Source organism: Seriola aureovittata, chromosome 7 (genome assembly GCF_021018895.1).
Source record: "Seriola aureovittata isolate HTS-2021-v1 ecotype China chromosome 7, ASM2101889v1, whole genome shotgun sequence".
Classification (NCBI taxonomy): domain Eukaryota; kingdom Metazoa; phylum Chordata; class Actinopteri; order Carangiformes; family Carangidae; genus Seriola; species Seriola aureovittata.
The window spans coordinates 16,549,889-16,568,253 of NC_079370.1; the positions used below are offsets into that span (position 1 = coordinate 16,549,889).

An 18,365-nucleotide genomic window follows, 5' to 3' on the forward strand; every position below is an offset into this window, starting at 1 on the left:
CTGTAGGCTATACTATACTTTAACTCCACAAAATTTCAGACATACTGTAATTATTGTCCTTTTGACTTCACTATATGTATTTCACAGCTGAAGCTCCAACTTACTTTTCAAATCATGATCTTATATACTACTGGTCAAAAGATTTAGAACACCTCCATTTTTCCAGTTTTTACTGAAATTTAAAGTTGAATATCTTCATGTACTATTAATCTTTGTAATTACAGTTAAAGCATTTACATTGGTAAATGATCATACTTCATTCACCATTGATTATTAGTACTGAGTAGTTCTTCAACCACTGATTATTAGTACTTTTACTCCAGTTAATGGTCTGAGTACTTCCTCCACCACTGATTATTAGTACTTTTACTTCAGTAAATGGTCTGAGTAATTCCTCCACCACTGATTATTAGTACTTTCACTTCAGTAAATGGTCTGAGTACTTCTTTCACCGCTGGTTATTAGTACTTTCACTCCATTAAATAAGTACCACTGACTACAGGTTTGAATGCTACTGTCTCTTTAAGGTTCCAAAAAAAGTGACGTCTCGCGTGTTGTGCGTGCCTCAAGACCGGGAACAAGTTGCGCACGTTCACTACTAGGCAAACTACAGACTTCTACATATCACAGGTTGGTAAATTATCAGCTCATAAACTGTCCAACTGGGAAAGACGTATAATAATAAACACTACTTAATCGATGTATATGCAGTTCATTCAATAAATTATGTTATTGTGGTTCATTCATTTCCGAATGTCATGCTAATTCCGCTTGCTAGTTAGCTGGCTCGCAGACAGTTAGCCAGTGTTATGAAGACTAGCTATACTTAAATGCGAGTCCACTAACATTGGTTATGGGTTTAAAACGTGACTTTTGTATCTTACGTTCAGATTTTTTATTAGCCGGCTGCGTCACCTTTTTTTATGGTCAAGAATTAGACTGAAGGGCAGCCGTTTGCAGCTAACGTTAGGTAAAAATGTTAGCAAGGACACATGGAAAACTGCCAACGTTAGATCACGCTGCTTATTTTACACTGTTCGCTTAAGTTAAATGTTAATGCACTGACAACCCTCTCTAAACATGTCCTTGGGAAAAGTTAGTGTCTAACATGAAAGCTGAGTGTGGTTCCAATGTAGATTGTAGCCGAAGTGGTCATGTTCATGCCAGCATGGTGGCAGAGGAAGCACAACTGTCTGTGGGGTAAAGGAACCTGACACTGCCAGCCATTGAAATGAGCCTCTGACAGCTGTTGAATCCTAACAGGATCTGGTCAATGCTATGACCAAAATAAAGACTGATTGTGCCTGTGGGTCCACTTGGTTTGTTGTAAGCTTGTGCGTTTATGAGAAGGTCTGTATTACTCCACATGGTTATGCCTTGCACATAAAGCCCCACATCATTGTTATTCATATTCAGTGTTGTATGCAGGAAGGTTACATTTTTATATTAGCATGAGCTTGTTTTGTCCAGCCATCAGTCTAAAACCCAAGGACATTCCATTTACAGTGATTTTTAAATAGAGGAAAAGAGGCCATTTTTGCTTGATGCCATTACAGATCATCAGTAATATTGTTCAGCTGGCAACATACATTATTGTTTGAAACTATGCTATGGTTTTCTCCGAATGTTAACCTATGTACATAGAACGTAGACCATATTAAATATTTTATGTTCAATATCCATCCAATCTATCATGTGTCTTTGTCCACTGGCCTTTGAGGAAAAGACAAAGCTCCCCACACATAGTGTTTGCTTAGATTGGGCCATAGGGGTTCTGATACAATTCTGTTGTATTTTTTAGACTTTTGTTGCATTTAGCACCACCAGCTGTGCAATTCAGTGACTTTAACCCGTGGTAGGTTCTTAAAATCTTACACGAGTCTCCTCTTATCCCAAAGCTTTTCCTGAAGAGTTGCTGTCATGCCTGCTAAAAAGACTGCCATCAAGAGGAAGTCTGAGGCTATTGTGGAGGATGATAAAGACTCCAAGAAAGTGAAAGGTAAGTTAATGGCCTTTTGTAAAAAGGGGGTTGAAAAAGGCTTGACTGGATCAATGTCTCTGCTCATGGATAACAAAACAATGTTTTTTTGTATGTTTATGTATGTTAGGAAAACATGTGGCTATAAAAATGTTGCACTGCACCATCACAGCTTCAACAAGCTGCCTCATGCACCGGGACTGTATTTTTTTATTTTTCATTTATGCTACAGTCAAGTTTGTAAGACCAATAATGTGTGTGTGTATGTGCCAGTTTCCCACAGGAGTCATTCCAAGGAAGCGGGTCAGGTTCTTGTTTTGGGCCAGGGTGATGTTGGACAGTTGGGTTTAGGTGAGGACATCATTGAGAGGAAGAAGCCAGCCCTTGTTTCCTTGCCAGAGAAAATTGTGCAAGTGATAGCTGGAGGCATGCATACTGTGTGCCTCAGCGACACTGGCCATGTAAGTGAATATGTCTTATTTCTTTTAAAAAATTGCATGTCTAATTTCCTTCTAATAATTTAACCAAGGGTTTTAATTTAGATTAAGTGATTTGGTTTTTGTTCCCTCCAAGGTCTATACATTTGGCTGTAATGATGAAGGGGCCCTTGGTCGGGACACAACAGAGGAGGGGTCTGAGATGGTTCCAGCAAAGGTAACACTGGAGGAGAAGGTGGTCCAGGTGTCAGCAGGGGACAGCCACACAGCTGCACTCACAGAGGATGGAACTGTGTACATCTGGGGCTCCTTCAGGGTTAGTTACCTGGTGTTTTCAGCCACAGTGGCCTGTGTTTGGAAGTGTGTATGTTTGTGTGTGAGCAAGATTTTTCCTACAACCATTTAACTACTATTTTTATAACGTTTTGTAGCTTCCTCTACCCACAAAACTTAGGAGCACCAGTACTAATGTTGACCTTGCACATATGCCTGACCGTCACAGACGCTCAGTATGTGCAGTTTGAGGCCAGTCTTTTCAAAATACATTTTCCTTCAGGATAGATACAAAGCACTTATCAGCTGGCACACAGCTGGTCAGAATAATTCACTATTCTTTGAGGTATGTCTCTATTTTGCAGCATTTTCTGAATCATGACAATTGACATACTCTATATAATGTATTTAAATTATCTCATATCCCATGTTTAAAAAGGAGTGAGCTGACAATTTTAAAAACCAAGCACCATACCATCATGTATTATGCATGACCTAAATACAGCAGTCTCCAATATTGTCTTTCTGGCTTTTGATAGTCAAGTGACCAACTTCAGTTATACTCAACTGACTCGATGAATGAGGATTTATAATCTGCAGTATATTGTTCAGGTGCATTTTCTTGTAACAGTGACATCATCACTTTTTTTCCTGTCCCAACTTTTCTGCATGTTTAATTAATTTAAATATCTGCACCTCTGCCTCTTACCTTCCTCTAGATTAATCCTTGTGATTCTTTTTTCTTTTTTTCTTTTTTTTTTTTATTATTATTATTTGTTCTATGTCAGTGGTATCAGTATCTTATTTCCTTTCAGCCCCATTTGGGATAGGCCCTATATAAATATTTACTTAAAAGCTGAAATGAAAGCACAATTACTCTTGACTGGAACCCCAGAAAATTACACAGAATAACCTGCTGACTGTTGTGAACTTGAGTCTGAACATATTAATCCTTTCCAGTCCAGGGCTTGTCCATCTCTACTCAGTACAACATCAACAAGCTTGCAGACATTTGGATGTATAATTAACCAGTAGCTCCTTCTCCTCCTCCTCATTATCATCATCATTTTTATTATTATTATTACTGTTTGCAATAAACCAATCAAAATGTTTCTCTCTTTCTCTCCAGCTCATAATAACAGTGCAGCCTAACTTAATGTTTAGCACTTTGCTGGTTCTCTTTGATTTCTAATTCCAACCCTCCCACCTCAGCCTGCACAGCAGGAGCTGGGAAGCCTTAAACAGTCTTACAAATACAAAAAATAAATTAGCTTTTCAGCTTTTTCCAGCTCAATCATTTTATCCTCAATTTCATATTTTTTTCTAACATCAAGCTTTTATCACCACTGACTACTTGAATCCTCACATATTATCCACCTTTTCACTTCATCAATTCTTTTATTGTCATGACTAGTTAATCTGTCCACCCTCCCTTTTCTCACAGAGCAATTGGAAAAATATCCTTGATCATTATGGTGAACAGTAAATGACTTGTATCACTTTGATTCCAATTAACTTTCATTCCTCTTAATGTGAGCGCAAGAGCAGATTCATTTCCTGTAATAACATCTCTTCTAGGCATCTCACCATCATTCAAGTACTCCAGGCTCTCTCTGCCCCCTCCTCAATTATCAAACAAATTGCATGCCTTGCTAATGCCACCCCCAAATTATCTTGCTCCCCCAAATCTTAGTATAGAAAAATCCTTGGAAATCTTTTCTGTTCTATTGGTTGTTATACTTGAATATAACAATTTCTTGGTCAGTTACACATCTCCTACTGCAGTATAAACTCTTGATCCAGTTTTTTACCCAACATAGTGTTTGAAATATCTTCATTAATCAAGGTGGTAAATGCTGCTCCTCCCCTGCCACCATATCCTGGTGCAATACTCCAATAACAAAAAAAAGATATTTCATGTTGATGCATGTCGAATTAATCCAATTAATCTGAAATGTGTGTGTGTGTGTGTGTGTGTGTGTGTGTTTATATATGTATATGATGTATGTGTCTATATGTAATATATCTTCTTGTCTATTACACATCAGTTTATTTTCATAACCCTACACACCTTTTTATACCCTGTAGCTCAGACCTCCCCAAATGCAGCATGCTATGGGCTTGGGAAAAATAGGACTTCACATTTTAACTCATGAAAGAGAAAAGTGAAGCAATTCAGCCATAGTTCGACGACCTAAAGCCAGTCCTCACTGTTTTCCTCTCTCAGCACTTATCACTCCTCCTGTTAGATAACTCATCGGTGTTTCATTATTATACTCAGCGGCACACTGGCAATTACATCTCTATTACCTCTGCCTACCTTCGACATTCCCTCTTGATTTTTTGAGGGTGATAAAATTGACTCTGTGTGAAACTCTGTAACCTCTGCTTTGAAAAATTCTTCAAACAATGTTTTTATGTGGGTATTACAGTACTAGGAAATACTGTAATATTGACATTGACACAAGTAGTGAATACAAAAAATGATTACACAGACTAAATTGCATTTATTAATACCATAGTCTGATTTTCCTGTTTGCAATCTTGCATTAATGCACTACTCAACTACTGCTACTACTACTACTACTAATGCACTATTAAAGGTATTTTGAATGGTGTTGTATGTTCATTGCAAGTATGTGCAAGTCCTGTACTGCTTGACCCAGCTCGGTTGTTATTGTTAATGGAAGAATCCAAAAAAAAGAAAATCATAACATTTTTTGGAAAAACATACAGTAGCACTGCAAATGTCCCCTGTAGATGAAGCGATGTTCCCAGTATGATGTATCCTCATAACATTACAGCAAACACCAGAATGGTCACATTAAAGCCTGTATTTTTTATAACTCAATATGAGCATTGCATATCTCTGGGTTAAACCCATAATATTCTGGACCATTTTTTCCCCCAGGATAACAATGGTGTCATAGGTCTTCTTGAGCCCATGAAAACATCTCCTCTTCCAGTTAAAGTCCCCATGACAGAACCTGTTGTGAAAATTGCATCAGGTAAGAAATAGTCCACTTCTGTGCCATATGCTTTTATTTGTTCGTTGCGTATTAACTTCTAACAATGTTTCTTTAATAGGTAATGATCACCTGGTACTGGTAACAGTCAAGGGAAATCTTTACACATCAGGCACAGCAGAACAGGGGCAGCTGGGAAGAGTGCCTGAGCATTTTTCAAACAGAGGAGGCAGGAAAGGCCTTGGTAAGTATCATAAGCCGCTTATAAAAGCGTGAAAGATTTTACATTGACATTACTCTATGATTTGTCATTGACCATAGATGTTTTCTTTCCTTGTGTGTTATGTATGTTATGGTGGTGTTCTTATTTACTGTGATTTCTGTCCTGTGATTTCAGGCCGGCTGCTGGTACCACAGATAGTAAAAGTCAAAGGGAAAGTTCACTTCACTGATGCCTTCTGTGGGGCGTACTTCACTTTTGCTGTATCAAAAGAGGGACATGTGTATGGATTTGGCCTCTCCAACTATCACCAGTTGGGTCAGTATGGCACGTCAGTGTGTAGTCATTTGATAATGTGAATTGATGCAACTTTAACTATAGTGCTATCTAACCTGACTTTATGGTTAGCTAGAAGTCAGTTGCTCACACTCTATTGCATCAGACATTATGTGTTTATTGTGTGTGTCCTTACACCTTTTTTTTATTCGACTGACTAGGCACTAAAAGCACCAAGATGTGTTTTGTCCCAGTAAAACTGACGTGCTTCAAGAACTCTACCACGTCTTGGGTTGACTTCTCTGGAGGACAACATCACACTCTTTGCCTTGATGCTGAAGGTAAAATGCAATTAACTGACCATATTTGACTCAGACATTTATTGACTGACACTTAAAATCTGTCTGGAAAGAATTACAAAGACTGATAAGTATCTATTACAACTTACGAGTTTTAAGTACACAAGTAATACACAACTGATGTTAGAAGTCATGTTCTAGCACTGACACGAGTCTCAGCAGAGGCGCTGGTAACAGCCTGGGCTCCAGACATTATGTTTTTGGGTTGTCGGTCTGTCCGTCCCATTCTCATGAACATGATATCTCAGTAATGCCACAATGTTTTCAAATTTAGCACAGACATTCACTTGGACTTAAGGATGAACTGATTACAATTTGGTGGTCAAGGTCACTGTGACCTCACAAAACTTTTGTTTTCGGCCATAACTCATTAATTCATACTCTTCTGGCCATTAATAAATGGCCACTAATTAATGCAGTAACTATATTTCCTGCAACTTGGCTGGTTGGCAGAGGCATAGAACCATGAGGCGGTAATCCTAGTTTGTGATTCAACAATATAACCCAAACAGAATGGTTGGAAAAAAGGCAATATACAAACAAAACATCAGGCATTATATGCCTTTCATGTTGAAAGTTTCAAAATTATATAAAAACTCAAGTAAAAATTGGACATTGTTGAAATGATTCTCTCTTCCTCATCTCTCAGGACAGGTATATAGCCTGGGCAGAGCAGAGTATGGTCGTCTTGGTCTTGGCCAAGGGGCTGAAGAGAAGAGTGAGCCCACACCTGTGATGGGGATGGAGCTGGCTAGTGGTGTGACATGTGGGGCATCAGTCAGCTACGCTGTCACCAGAGAAGGTGAGAAACAAAGCAAGTACAGCAGGGAGCTGAGTGACTGATTTCTGAGTCTGTGTGAGTGTTTACCGCTTGCTTTTAAGGTGGCGAACTGCAACAAGTCCTCATACTTTAAAAATTAGATTTGTCATTTCTACAGTTCAGGTGAGGAAACGGTCACCATTCTTTCAGTACAGCAAAATACAGCACAGACAAACAGCCTCTTGTGTCAGTCACACTTTTTCTACACACAACCATTTCCAATGAACTACTCTCTGACAGGTTTTACAACAGTAAAATATTAGCTTGCTTCTTCTGCCTTTGTTATTTACATAGGCCCATCATTAATCACTTGATAGCAAGCTGTTCTTTGTCAGGAAAACAAACATCCGTTTCAAGTATAGTTCGATGTAAAGCAAATATCCTTTATTACTGCAAATTCTCTGTACTGCTAGCTGATATGAATTGGATTTTTCCAGCTGTTTGTCAGCTGTATTTGTGCAATATTTGAGCTATGTGGGTAAACAAAAAAGGATGCTCACTCCTCTTACTGTTGGCTGTGCTTCCAGGATCTGTGTATGCCTGGGGCATGGGCACCAACATGCAGCTTGGCACGGGAGAGGAGGACGACGAGTGGAGCCCCGTGAAGATGACAGGCAAACAGCTGGAGAACCGTGCAGTAATGATGGCCTCCAGTGGAGGGCAGCACACAGTCCTTTTGGTTAAAGACAAGCAGGAGAGCTGATGTCCATCTCTGGCAGAGAATGACGGGGGGAGCTTTTGATCTTTTTCAAGGTGGGGCCTTGCCTATATGTAGGGAGGGGGTTAATCTGTACGTGACTTCCTGTGCTGAGCTGAGGGAGTGTGAGAGGTGCAGGGCGAGGGGAGAGGTTCAGCCCCTTTTACAAGAACTCTGTTCTTCCTAGTGTGGGGAAAATTTTTGTGAATGTTCGGTAGATCATGACAAATGAGAGACTATTTTTTTAAATCTAGTTTTTGATGTTCCCTTTGAATTAATCTCATTAAAATTCACCAGTATGACTGTAAGATGGCATATGTGACGTGTTTGTGAATGTGACTGCATGTACGTAAAGGAAAAGAGAGCGCAAGCCTTTTAATGACTTCCCCAAACAATAGTCTTTTTAATGTGTTTTTTTCCTTTTCTTTAAAGCAATAATTTCATTGACCTTGGTTCAGACAGGACATTTATACTCGGTGAGTTTAATATGTGAGACTACTGTTATTCTACCTAGGGCACACGAAATTGTTGTGGCTATTTGGACATTTGGTAACATGTATCCTGCATTTTGTTGGTTTCCCTGTCTGAAAATAAAGATAACATTTTAAGTTTTTAAGCCTTTTCTTAGCCTATGCATCAACTATGTTGTAACTATTTTCGTAATCAATTACGTGATATTTTTAATTGGGGAAAAAGTGTATCATCATCAGTAGTGGAAGTAGTAGTAGTGGTAATGATAGTTATTTTCCAATCTAAAATACCAAACATTCACTGGTTCCAGCTTATCGGATGTGAGGATTTGCTGCTTTTCCTTCAATATGCAGGATGTCTTTTGGTTTAGACCATCAGTTGGACAAGAAATGTATTTTCAACTCTGGGAAAATGTGATGGACATTTTGAACCAGTTTCTGACATGTCGACAACAGTAAGTTGACTAATCCATAGTATCCATAGTGACTTTTAATATCTCCAGTTTTGAGGATGCCGGCACAGTTTGTTGTTCACATCTTTACTACCTTAGAGGAGCTGTTTGGCTATTGCTACATTGCCAACATTAGCATTAACAGCTATTTTCTTACCAGTCTTGAAGAAACGTGAAGCATCAAACTTCATTCCTTTACTTGCCAAGAGCTGTCTCCAGCGGTGGAGAGCAACCCTCTTGTCTTGCATCTATTTCTGTCTCTTTTCTTCTACTGAAGTAAACAAGCTAACCAGCTATCCCAGGTCCGGTCGGTAAGCGTTGTCACTTTTAGATACTGAGTCACTGTGCCATCCAGTCTGCACTGAAGAAGTAGCACCTCTCAGAGGGTGTTTTATGACCTCTTGTCTTGTGAATGCAATGATGGCTGAAGCTCTTGGCAAGACTGGTAAGTAAACAGCTGTTAAAGCTTAGCTTGGCTATGTACCAATAGCAAAATATACAAATAGCTCCTTTAAAGAAAAAAACGTTAAAGTTAGGTCTGACCTTATTGCTGAAACCACCACTGCAGGGAAGGAGCGAAACACAGTTGTGTTTCAGTCCGATCTGATTATCAGTGCCTTTCATCTTTGCAACAGAGCTAATTTAATTTAGACAATTATATGTTCATTAGTACAGGGCATTATCATCAGTTCTACAGACATGTCAATTTCAGCCACTGGAAAAAACATCTGCTTTGCTTGCGTATGGGCACAGCTGCCCAGCAGTTGCACCCTAGTTGCTTTAAGTCCATTATGGATGGAAACACCGCATTCCATACGCGTGCAATCATGAATGTAAATCAGAAACACTTAAGGATGCAAATGATGGTACAAGTACATACATCAAAGCTACATGCCTTTGTGTTTTATCTGGGGTGAAATGCACAGGGTCCTTGCTTGTCTCATCTTGCTTTCATCTGACCAAAAGGGCCGATGATGAAGTATAAGGGCTGAGTCCTGTGAAAAGCCCTTGTGGCAAAAAGCTTCTCAAAAAGCTTTGAAATGCTAAAGTGTCTTTCATAAGCAGTTAATTGATCAGAGTGAATCTCTTTCCTTGTTTGTCTCACTGCTCGGCAATGGATCTTGTACAGTGGCTGTTTTTAAAACAAGATCGATGATTGCGCTTAACTGTTTCCGAGGCTTCTGCTTCGTTTCGGTGTAAACACTTGAATCTGAAATGATTCTTGATACTGAAGTAAAGTCAGCTTTCTATATCACAGCTGGAATGTATTCTGCAAATGTTTTAAGAGTTTCGAGGTCATCATCATACATTTTTTTTCTTTTTCTATCCTAGTAACTACTAAAGACCCACTACACTACCTCACAAAAAGATACTGTCTTAAACATTTTTAACTGAACGTAAGCCATATAGTCTGCTTTGGAAATGACTCAACCAAAAAGATAATTTGACATTTCACTCTATGTACCGTGACTGCAGTTTTGGATACTTTCACTGATGAGTCAACCAACCACTTAATATTTTTTAGACATTAACATTATCTTGCTTGAAACTTTGCCTCAGTTCAGTAATGAGCTGCTCTAGTGCCAAACACCAAGCTGAGGAAAACATTCAGTCATATTATGATGCATGCTAATACTTGGAAGTAATGAAACCGTTTAAATGACCTTTAGACATGCATCATTTTTTTTTTTTTTTTACTCGGCGTGTGAATTTTAAGTCACATTTTGTTTTTGGATAATTTCCTGAAACCTCCAAACCACATTAGATGTTTTAAACCTGTTATAAAATGTAGTTGTTGCGTTACCTCTCTTTGGTTCTGCACCTTCAAAACCTCCAAGACCTCATACCTCCAAACAAAACCATTCCCTGCGTAAACATACTGAGAGTTAAATGGGACTGATATAAGACGCGAGGTAAAGATGGTTGTCTATGACATCCGTTAACAGCTTCACAGATGTCAAAGATCCACAGACACCTCATATGTTCCGAGCAGAATGAGAGTGATTCATGCAGGAATTCAGACATCCTGTGATTAATTCCTTTCACTCATAGAAACTATAACAGGATTTTTCATAATGCACCTCGGCTCTAATCTTCCTCTTGTTCAACTAATCACAGACGAGACCGAAAGAGTCTCAGGCACCTGCACTGCCACACATTCACTCTAATAATGAAGAGAGCCAAATTAATCACAGCTATTGGCTGCTCCATTCAGAGCTGTGCACAAGGCCTTCATGAGCTTTTGTTTTGATAACATTGCCTTTGTGTGCACTTTACAGTACAGCCTGAAACAGGCTCGTGAAAGGCTGCATGGTGCATTCATGAATGATAGTGTCACACTATTAAAATCCTAACCTTTACAATGAATCACATCCTTCACCATTTAGCGCTGCCTTGATTGGGATGTGGCGGCCTTTGAGTCACCCTGCTGTTTTTTTTAATTAACTTGTCATTTCAGATAGCATTGAGTGCTTTTTCTCAAGTATGTCTTAATCAAGACATCTAAAGTTTTATGATGATTTGAATGCTCTGGAGGGGCTTTACTCAGTGTTGTTTTCATCAAGTGGTCCATCATGGTGGCAACCTGTTGAATATGATGCAGCGGGAAGCTCCTGTCCAAATAATTTCCTTCATACTTTCTTCACAGTCTCTCTGTTACACACAGGGAAATAACGTATTCTGGAGAAAATATAAAGTTTAAATGCATGTGTGTGTGTGGAAAGTTTAACATTGAGTGATTTGATCGATAGAAAGCAAATGTAGCCTCAAACACATCAACGCATTACCTGCAAAACAGTCGAATAGGTTACATTTTGCAATTGGAGATTAAAACACGAGAGGAATGCTGCTCTGTACCTTCAGGGAATTCTCCAGACCCCTCAAAAACATTTGTAAATGTTATCTTTAAACAAGCACACAATTCTGTCCAATTCCCTCACCCATCCTGTGTCTTGTGCCACACAACAACAACAATGAATACCTGTGGCTGTTGCTGATGCATTAATTAATGTATGAAATACTAAATACTAAATGAAAAACTCAAATGTTTGCATGGCAGAGGAGATGATGTTTTGCTTCAGCTTTTTGAAAGCTCTAATAAGAGAACGGTCTACTGTGAGAAAACATGCATTTCTGTGAGCGTGTGCACAGGAAACTAAATAGGGTATTATTAGCAAATGAATATCTCTCTTGCTGTCAAGCAAGTACTGGTACTCCATTGCCTGTGGACCATACTTATAATTACTGGAGATTGCCTTGATAGATTGGACTCCTCCTCCGGTGGGTTGAGGGCTTCTCTTGAGCCCCACAGCAGAGGACCAACAGCTGTGCAGGAGCTGGTAAGAAGGGCCAATTGCTTGATGTGATGCATATTTACACATTTGTTATGTTCACCGGATGACACTGGGCATTAAACCCTGTTAATGAAGCACCGCGGCGTGTGACTCATCCCTTTAATGGACTTTTCTTGTTATTTACTTGACTGTCTGTGTCATATTGATTGTGTGCTAATGACTTAGAGACGCCCAAGTAAACTATGATCTTTTTAAACACCTTTATGGATGGAAGCTGAGGAGAGATGCAGCTGTTACAAAGGGATGGGTCCAGTGAAGGAGTTTGCCTGCCCAGACTTGTAGGGGATGGTACTGAGATTATTTTTTTGGCTAAAAGTAGGGGCAGTCTAAATTTTTGGAGGGACCAGAGGATGCTCTGAATTTATATTTTATTTCAGCCCTCTTTTGCAAAATAGCTACATAAGTACAGGGCTTAATTTGTGCCAAAACTTGCCAGAACGGGATCCCAGATTGGGACTGACACATATTTGATGGATCTCTGGCAGAGGAGATTGATAGGCAGACAGATGTAAACATGTCAATTAGTTTGGTTCCTTGACCTGCTTGATTCTCTGGGTTGTAAATAGAGCTTTCAGCCCTAATTCCATTTCCCCCATCAGCAGCCCGCAGAAGGAAATGACAAGGAAGTGAAGGGCCAGTCATAGAGAGAGAGAGAGAGAGAGAGAGAGAGAGCTGCAAGCCATAAACAACTGTTGCTACATGTCTCCCTATGCTGATTTTGTGAATGCTCTGATTATTAAATGTAAATAAATAATGCTTTGTTTGTGATGACAGTTTTGTTTTGTTAACAGCTACAGCACCTTGACACTGCCCAATCAGTTCCAGGTACAGGTCCAGTCACATTGGCTATCAGGAGCACCAGGACAAATCCTGGTGGGCGCCGCGAGCCTCAAGCAAAGACGAGGAACAGGCTTCACAGGTCTGGAATACTTTCATCTTACTTACTCCATACAGTCTTGTGGTCCTCAGCCCCAACCAAAAGGCCACAAAAGAGTTCATAACTTTGTTCACATCGCAGTCGTACTCCCCAAACACCTGTAAACAGTATTTGAGGAGTAAAATTAGGGGAAGTGTACACTAATCGCACACATTAGAAGTTCCATTAAGATATTAAGATTTAAACTGGGTTATATGATTTATAAATGTACCAATTTAACATTATTATATTTACATATATTTATTTATTATATCACATTTTGACAAATCAAGAGCCGGGTTAAAAGAAGACATTTCTATCCATGGGGTGAGGCTTGCTCTTTTAGAAAGTGAGGTCTTAGGTTCAGCCCCCCCACCCTCATCCCAATAATTCTCATCCAGTCCCTTACGGCTCTCAGCTGGCAGATGGCACCCAGTTTGAATCCCCGTCACAGCTCCTCAGCAGGGATTACCCGAGTATTTGGCGCCTTGTAAAACATCAAGAAAAACTTGCTCCAGAGTGTTTTGCACTTCTGGCATTTTGTAAACACCTCAGGGAACTTGAAAGTTTGATGATCTGTCTTATGACAGACAGTCTATCATACAGAACAGCAGGCCAGCTCATCAAATGCATTATCCAAATCTCTGCATAATCATCAGCTCATTAACTGATTCCTTATGGGTACGTCTTTAATTTTGGGTTATGTGGTTTTGACTCAGCGCTGGCAGGTTGTGCACTGCTTGCCAAGATCCTCTGTTGTGTGAAAAGCCTCACTTTCACTATGTAGATGTCTGCTGTTATGATGAAAGAATTACATGGCTGCAATACTTTGGTGTAATGGAGCTCAAGTCGTGCTTCTGTTCAAGCTGCCAAACAAGATAATTGTGTTCCATCAGGCCAAGCAGCAAATCTGTCTTTGCAGTGTTAGTGAGGAGGAAGACATCTCCCTCACTCACTTAGATCTCCTCGCAAAGTCCCCCTCACCGACAAATGAACAAGGGAAGTCACATAACAAATGTCACCTAGATGAAACAGAAAAGAAAATCTTACTTCAAAACTATTGGCTGTTCTAAGCTTTTGATGTTAGTAAGGAAATACTAGCATCGCAGCAGTAAGAGCTGTTATTAAAGCTGCAGCAAGATCCACTCTCTGTTCTCGTTTCCCTCTGTTGATTTGTTTAAGTGCATGTGCGACCATTAGTAAGGGTCAGAAGATGAAAGCTTTCAATTTCTTCTTGTCACTCTGGAACTGGTCTACAGGACATATGTGTGTGATCTGTGCAAATGATTTTTTTAATATTTTTTTTAAATGCCTGTTGCATGTGCATTCAGGCTCCCAGAACAACCCCCCCACCCCCATCCCCCACCCACCAAAAAAAAACCCCAACTAGATTTCCAAATCCAAAACAAAACTTTTTCTATAGGGGCAAAGATCACAGCAACACTTGAGTTTTCTAACATAACAGCAGTGCTCAGTGTAGATCTGACTCCTCTGTTGAATAAAGCACTTTAGTAATCACATTTTAAAAATGCCAGGAGTCAGGAGCTGGCTCATAGTGTTTGACTAAATTATTCATTTTGTTTTTTCATTTGTCTTTTACACAGCGAACATATAGGCATGTATATTTCATAGGGAACATGCTGTATGTTCTGCTCTGTAGCAGAGAGGAAATCTTCAGCAAGTCCTGTAGCCCCCCTACCCCCTACGTCATCATCACAAATGTCACTTTCTGTCCTCTCTGCCTGATACCAGCTTTGTGTAAGAGCCTCTGAGTTTACCGTCATTTGAGTGGGATATTTCAATATCCACAAGACTCTGAAAGAGGAATGCGGGAGAGCGATGCCATCTAAACACAGTGTCTGTTCTCCGACACATCATCAGTCTTTCAGCAGAGAGTGATTTCAGCCCTTTAATGTGTGTAAGAATTTCAGTGAAATACCACTCACACATGTCATCTATGGACCATAACACAAAAATAGCCAAGGTTTGTGATTTTCAGCACATCTTCTGTGAGGCTCACTGGCATTTACAGTAAGAATGTCTCATTCAAGTGTTAAATGCATCTGCAATAATGTCACAGTCCTTATCAACCAGTCATGGCTGTTTGTACTCGGCTTGCACTCCGATGTGACCCGTCCAGTTGAGTGTGCACAGTCCCCACTCAATGAAAATGAATTCTTTTAAAAAGATTGTTCAGTGGTTTATTTTATTATTTATTTTTCCACAATGAGTGTACAAAAAGTGTGAATAAAGTGGTAGTCTGACTTCGTGTCAGTCGTGGGCTTTGGGCCTGTGTAATTTAAACGATAAGGCTTGTGTTATTCTACATTTGCCTTAGTGTCAATAAATTGTGTAGAAGGAAAAAAAACAATAATAAATTGTTCATGTCTGTGTAGCCAAAGCCTGATGTAACATACTCCTCTGTGTCATAGAGCTCCATTACGGTCCAAAAAATATTAAAAGCACATGAGTGAGCCACACTGTGTACTGGGCGTTATGTTCCTTCATTATCAAGAACATGGGAACTGTAATTTATTTTGAGTGAATCCCTCATACACTGTGCTGCTGTTGTAAATACTTAATAGAGCAAATCGCCCATAAGAAATACACTGTTTAACTTTTCTTTTCTTTTTTTTTAATTAAATATATATTTGTGTCTCATTTGTAAAGATATAAAGATATATGTCTTCAGTAGGAGTGAGTGTGCTCATGGTGAGAGCCACAGACAGGTTGCGGAGGTTCATAGGATTTGTTGACAATAACAGAAATATAATATATCACCAGCCTTATCCTTTAATTGATACACTGTAATATGAGTTATTTCTTCAGGGCATCTGGAGTCCAGACACCGCGATATCATCCCTGACTTATTTCACATTGTGCTTTCATTTGTTCAGTCACATTTACACACGCATTTTAGAAGCATCTTATTAACCCCCTGTGACCTGTGAACACAAGGGGCTTCCAGGTCAAAGGCCCCTGGGCCCCCGTCCACATATCCCAATCAGTAATCCATACATCATTGTACCAACTAATTACATCTGTAACTCCCATGAGGCCTCACTGGCATTTACAGAGTAGAAGTGTAAACAACATTTGTAATAACAACCACGGAAAACAAATTACTGGATTCAAACTAAAAGTTATCAACAACAATATTTCAAAATAAAAGCACTTACAAGATACAACTTATGCTATTCCATATAATGGTTGTATCATTGTTTTCAAAAGACAAAATTAATTACATTTATATAATAAATTACTTTATATATTACATTTGGTGAAAGAAAAAAATGTGAGAAATTATAAAGATCAAGCACTTTTTTTCTACACAACAATTCACTTGTTGCAACGAGAACTAAACATAACGCTGAATAAGGCATTATGGTACAGATTTTCATTCAGCTGAACATATTGTCGACCACACTGCAGAAAACATTTATAAATGCTTTTCTTACAGTGATGGCTGTATTAAAAAAAAAAAAAAAGTTAGAGACAATTCAGACTGGAGACAGGAACTTTTTCTTTTTTTTTTTTTAAATTTCAAATGCTTCACTTATTACTTATAGCACTTGGTGTAAATACATAGTTATATAATATTTGACTTAACTAATAGGTTACAAGTGAAGCTTAATGGTACAACAGCTTGACGGCACATTAAAACAAAAGAGAAAAAATCACATTATCACTTAATATGCTGTTACATAACGATACTAACTTTACACTTGATACAGTATATACTGTAGATGCCTGCCTTTCTAACAAAGCTGCATTGCTGCAGTGGAAAGATGACTGGCATCAATTTGACTGAAAAAAAGTCCATATCTACCACAGCAAGTGTCCAACGATCAGTGGAAAATTGTCCATTAGCTGTAGTATGTATGGGAAGATTCTTGTGGCATGCTAATGCATTGGATCCGATTCAGAATTGCCTTCATTCACTCACCTCTCTGTGAGTTGAAACTGAACTGCAGCGCCAGTTTCTTTCTCCTCAGCTGCTCAGTTTACTGTGAGCTGAATATTTTGGTTGCACAAAAAGAAATAGAGCAGCCTAACTGCTAGAGGAGTGGAAACAGTGAGTCAGCTGAGCACCGATGTTCATTGTGAATATATGCCTGAAGCGCTCGTCATCCCTGCTTAATCATGAAGGCCATATTTTAGTTTTCATTTTATTTAAGGTGTCTTTTACAAGCGTCTTTCATAATGTATTGGTTCAGTAAAAGTGGAAAAATGACACTGAAACATGGCGCAGTGGTCATTTTGAATTTCACCTCTTTTAAAATCTTCCTCAATTATATGTGTGGCCTTCGTGTCTTATTTCTCCTCCTACTGCCACAAGAAAGTGCATGAAATTGGATACATCCTCTAATCTAAATATCACAGAGAGACAATGAAAACAGTCTCGGCTAAACATTCACATTATTGGATTCTCATTTACATCCCCAGTGAGGTTGAATGAAAATACTATTACTAGTCCAGATGTAGTCAGAAAGAATAAGTGCAGAGACGTGTTTCACTGTGTTGGCTCTATACTCCAGTGCACTGGATATGAACTTGAACCCTCAGGTTAAAGCAAATTCAGCTTTAAAGCTGCTCTATAATACTTTATATTAGCAATTGATTCAGTGACTATGTGTAATGTGAAAGGAGCAGCTTGTAGTCATAAAACCACAGATAATTATCACTTAACTCAGTTCTTCTCAGCTCTACAGAGCATTACAGTGTCTGTCGGCTCATTGGTTTGATTTTGGGTTCTCTCTCACTACTCACATAGCTTTGTTTTCAGCCATAGCAGTCCCCCAGTTTTAGGGAATAGAAATTAATTTCACAAGCCAGTCTAAAGTTAAATAAAGTCATCATGTGTAATATCTAGCTGTAAATCAATGACAGGCTGAAGTGTCTGATTCCCAGAAATATCTTCACTTCTGATGCGAGGCCAAGCCTGGACTGCAGCTGTCTTCACTTCTTGCTGCTACAGAGGATTTTCTCAGTAAGTCTGGTCTCCTTCAAGTGCAGCACATTGTCTGTGGGGATGAAGTCAGGTGACTGACTCGTCCAATCATACACTGGCCAGTGTTTGGCCATAAAAAGACTCTTTGGTGGCCTTGTCTGTGTGTTTAGGATCAATGTCCTGCCTGGCAAAATGAT

At 39.2% G+C, this 18,365-nt stretch overlaps 2 protein-coding genes across 2 annotated transcripts in view; one reads left to right on the top strand and one right to left on the bottom strand.

Moving 5' to 3' along the window:
• Window positions 1-538: 538 nt before the first annotated feature.
• Window positions 539-8,648, top strand: rcc1 (regulator of chromosome condensation 1). The gene is made up of 10 exons (XM_056379643.1): window positions 539-630; window positions 1,899-1,999; window positions 2,252-2,439; window positions 2,552-2,731; window positions 5,600-5,696; window positions 5,776-5,898; window positions 6,052-6,192; window positions 6,372-6,491; window positions 7,159-7,311; window positions 7,857-8,648. Exons 2-10 carry the CDS (start codon window positions 1,921-1,923, stop codon window positions 8,030-8,032), a joined length of 1,257 nt encoding a protein of 418 aa, XP_056235618.1. The 5' UTR covers window positions 539-630; window positions 1,899-1,920; the 3' UTR covers window positions 8,033-8,648.
• A 6,756-nt stretch (window positions 8,649-15,404) lies between these two features.
• Window positions 15,405-18,365, bottom strand: part of oprd1b (opioid receptor, delta 1b) — a 6,511-nt gene continuing 3,550 nt past the window's right edge. Inside the window, exon 3 of the mRNA XM_056379639.1 lies at window positions 15,405-18,365. This exon is cut by the window's right edge and continues 1,188 nt beyond it. The gene's annotated coding sequence lies outside the window, so the exon portion shown is untranslated.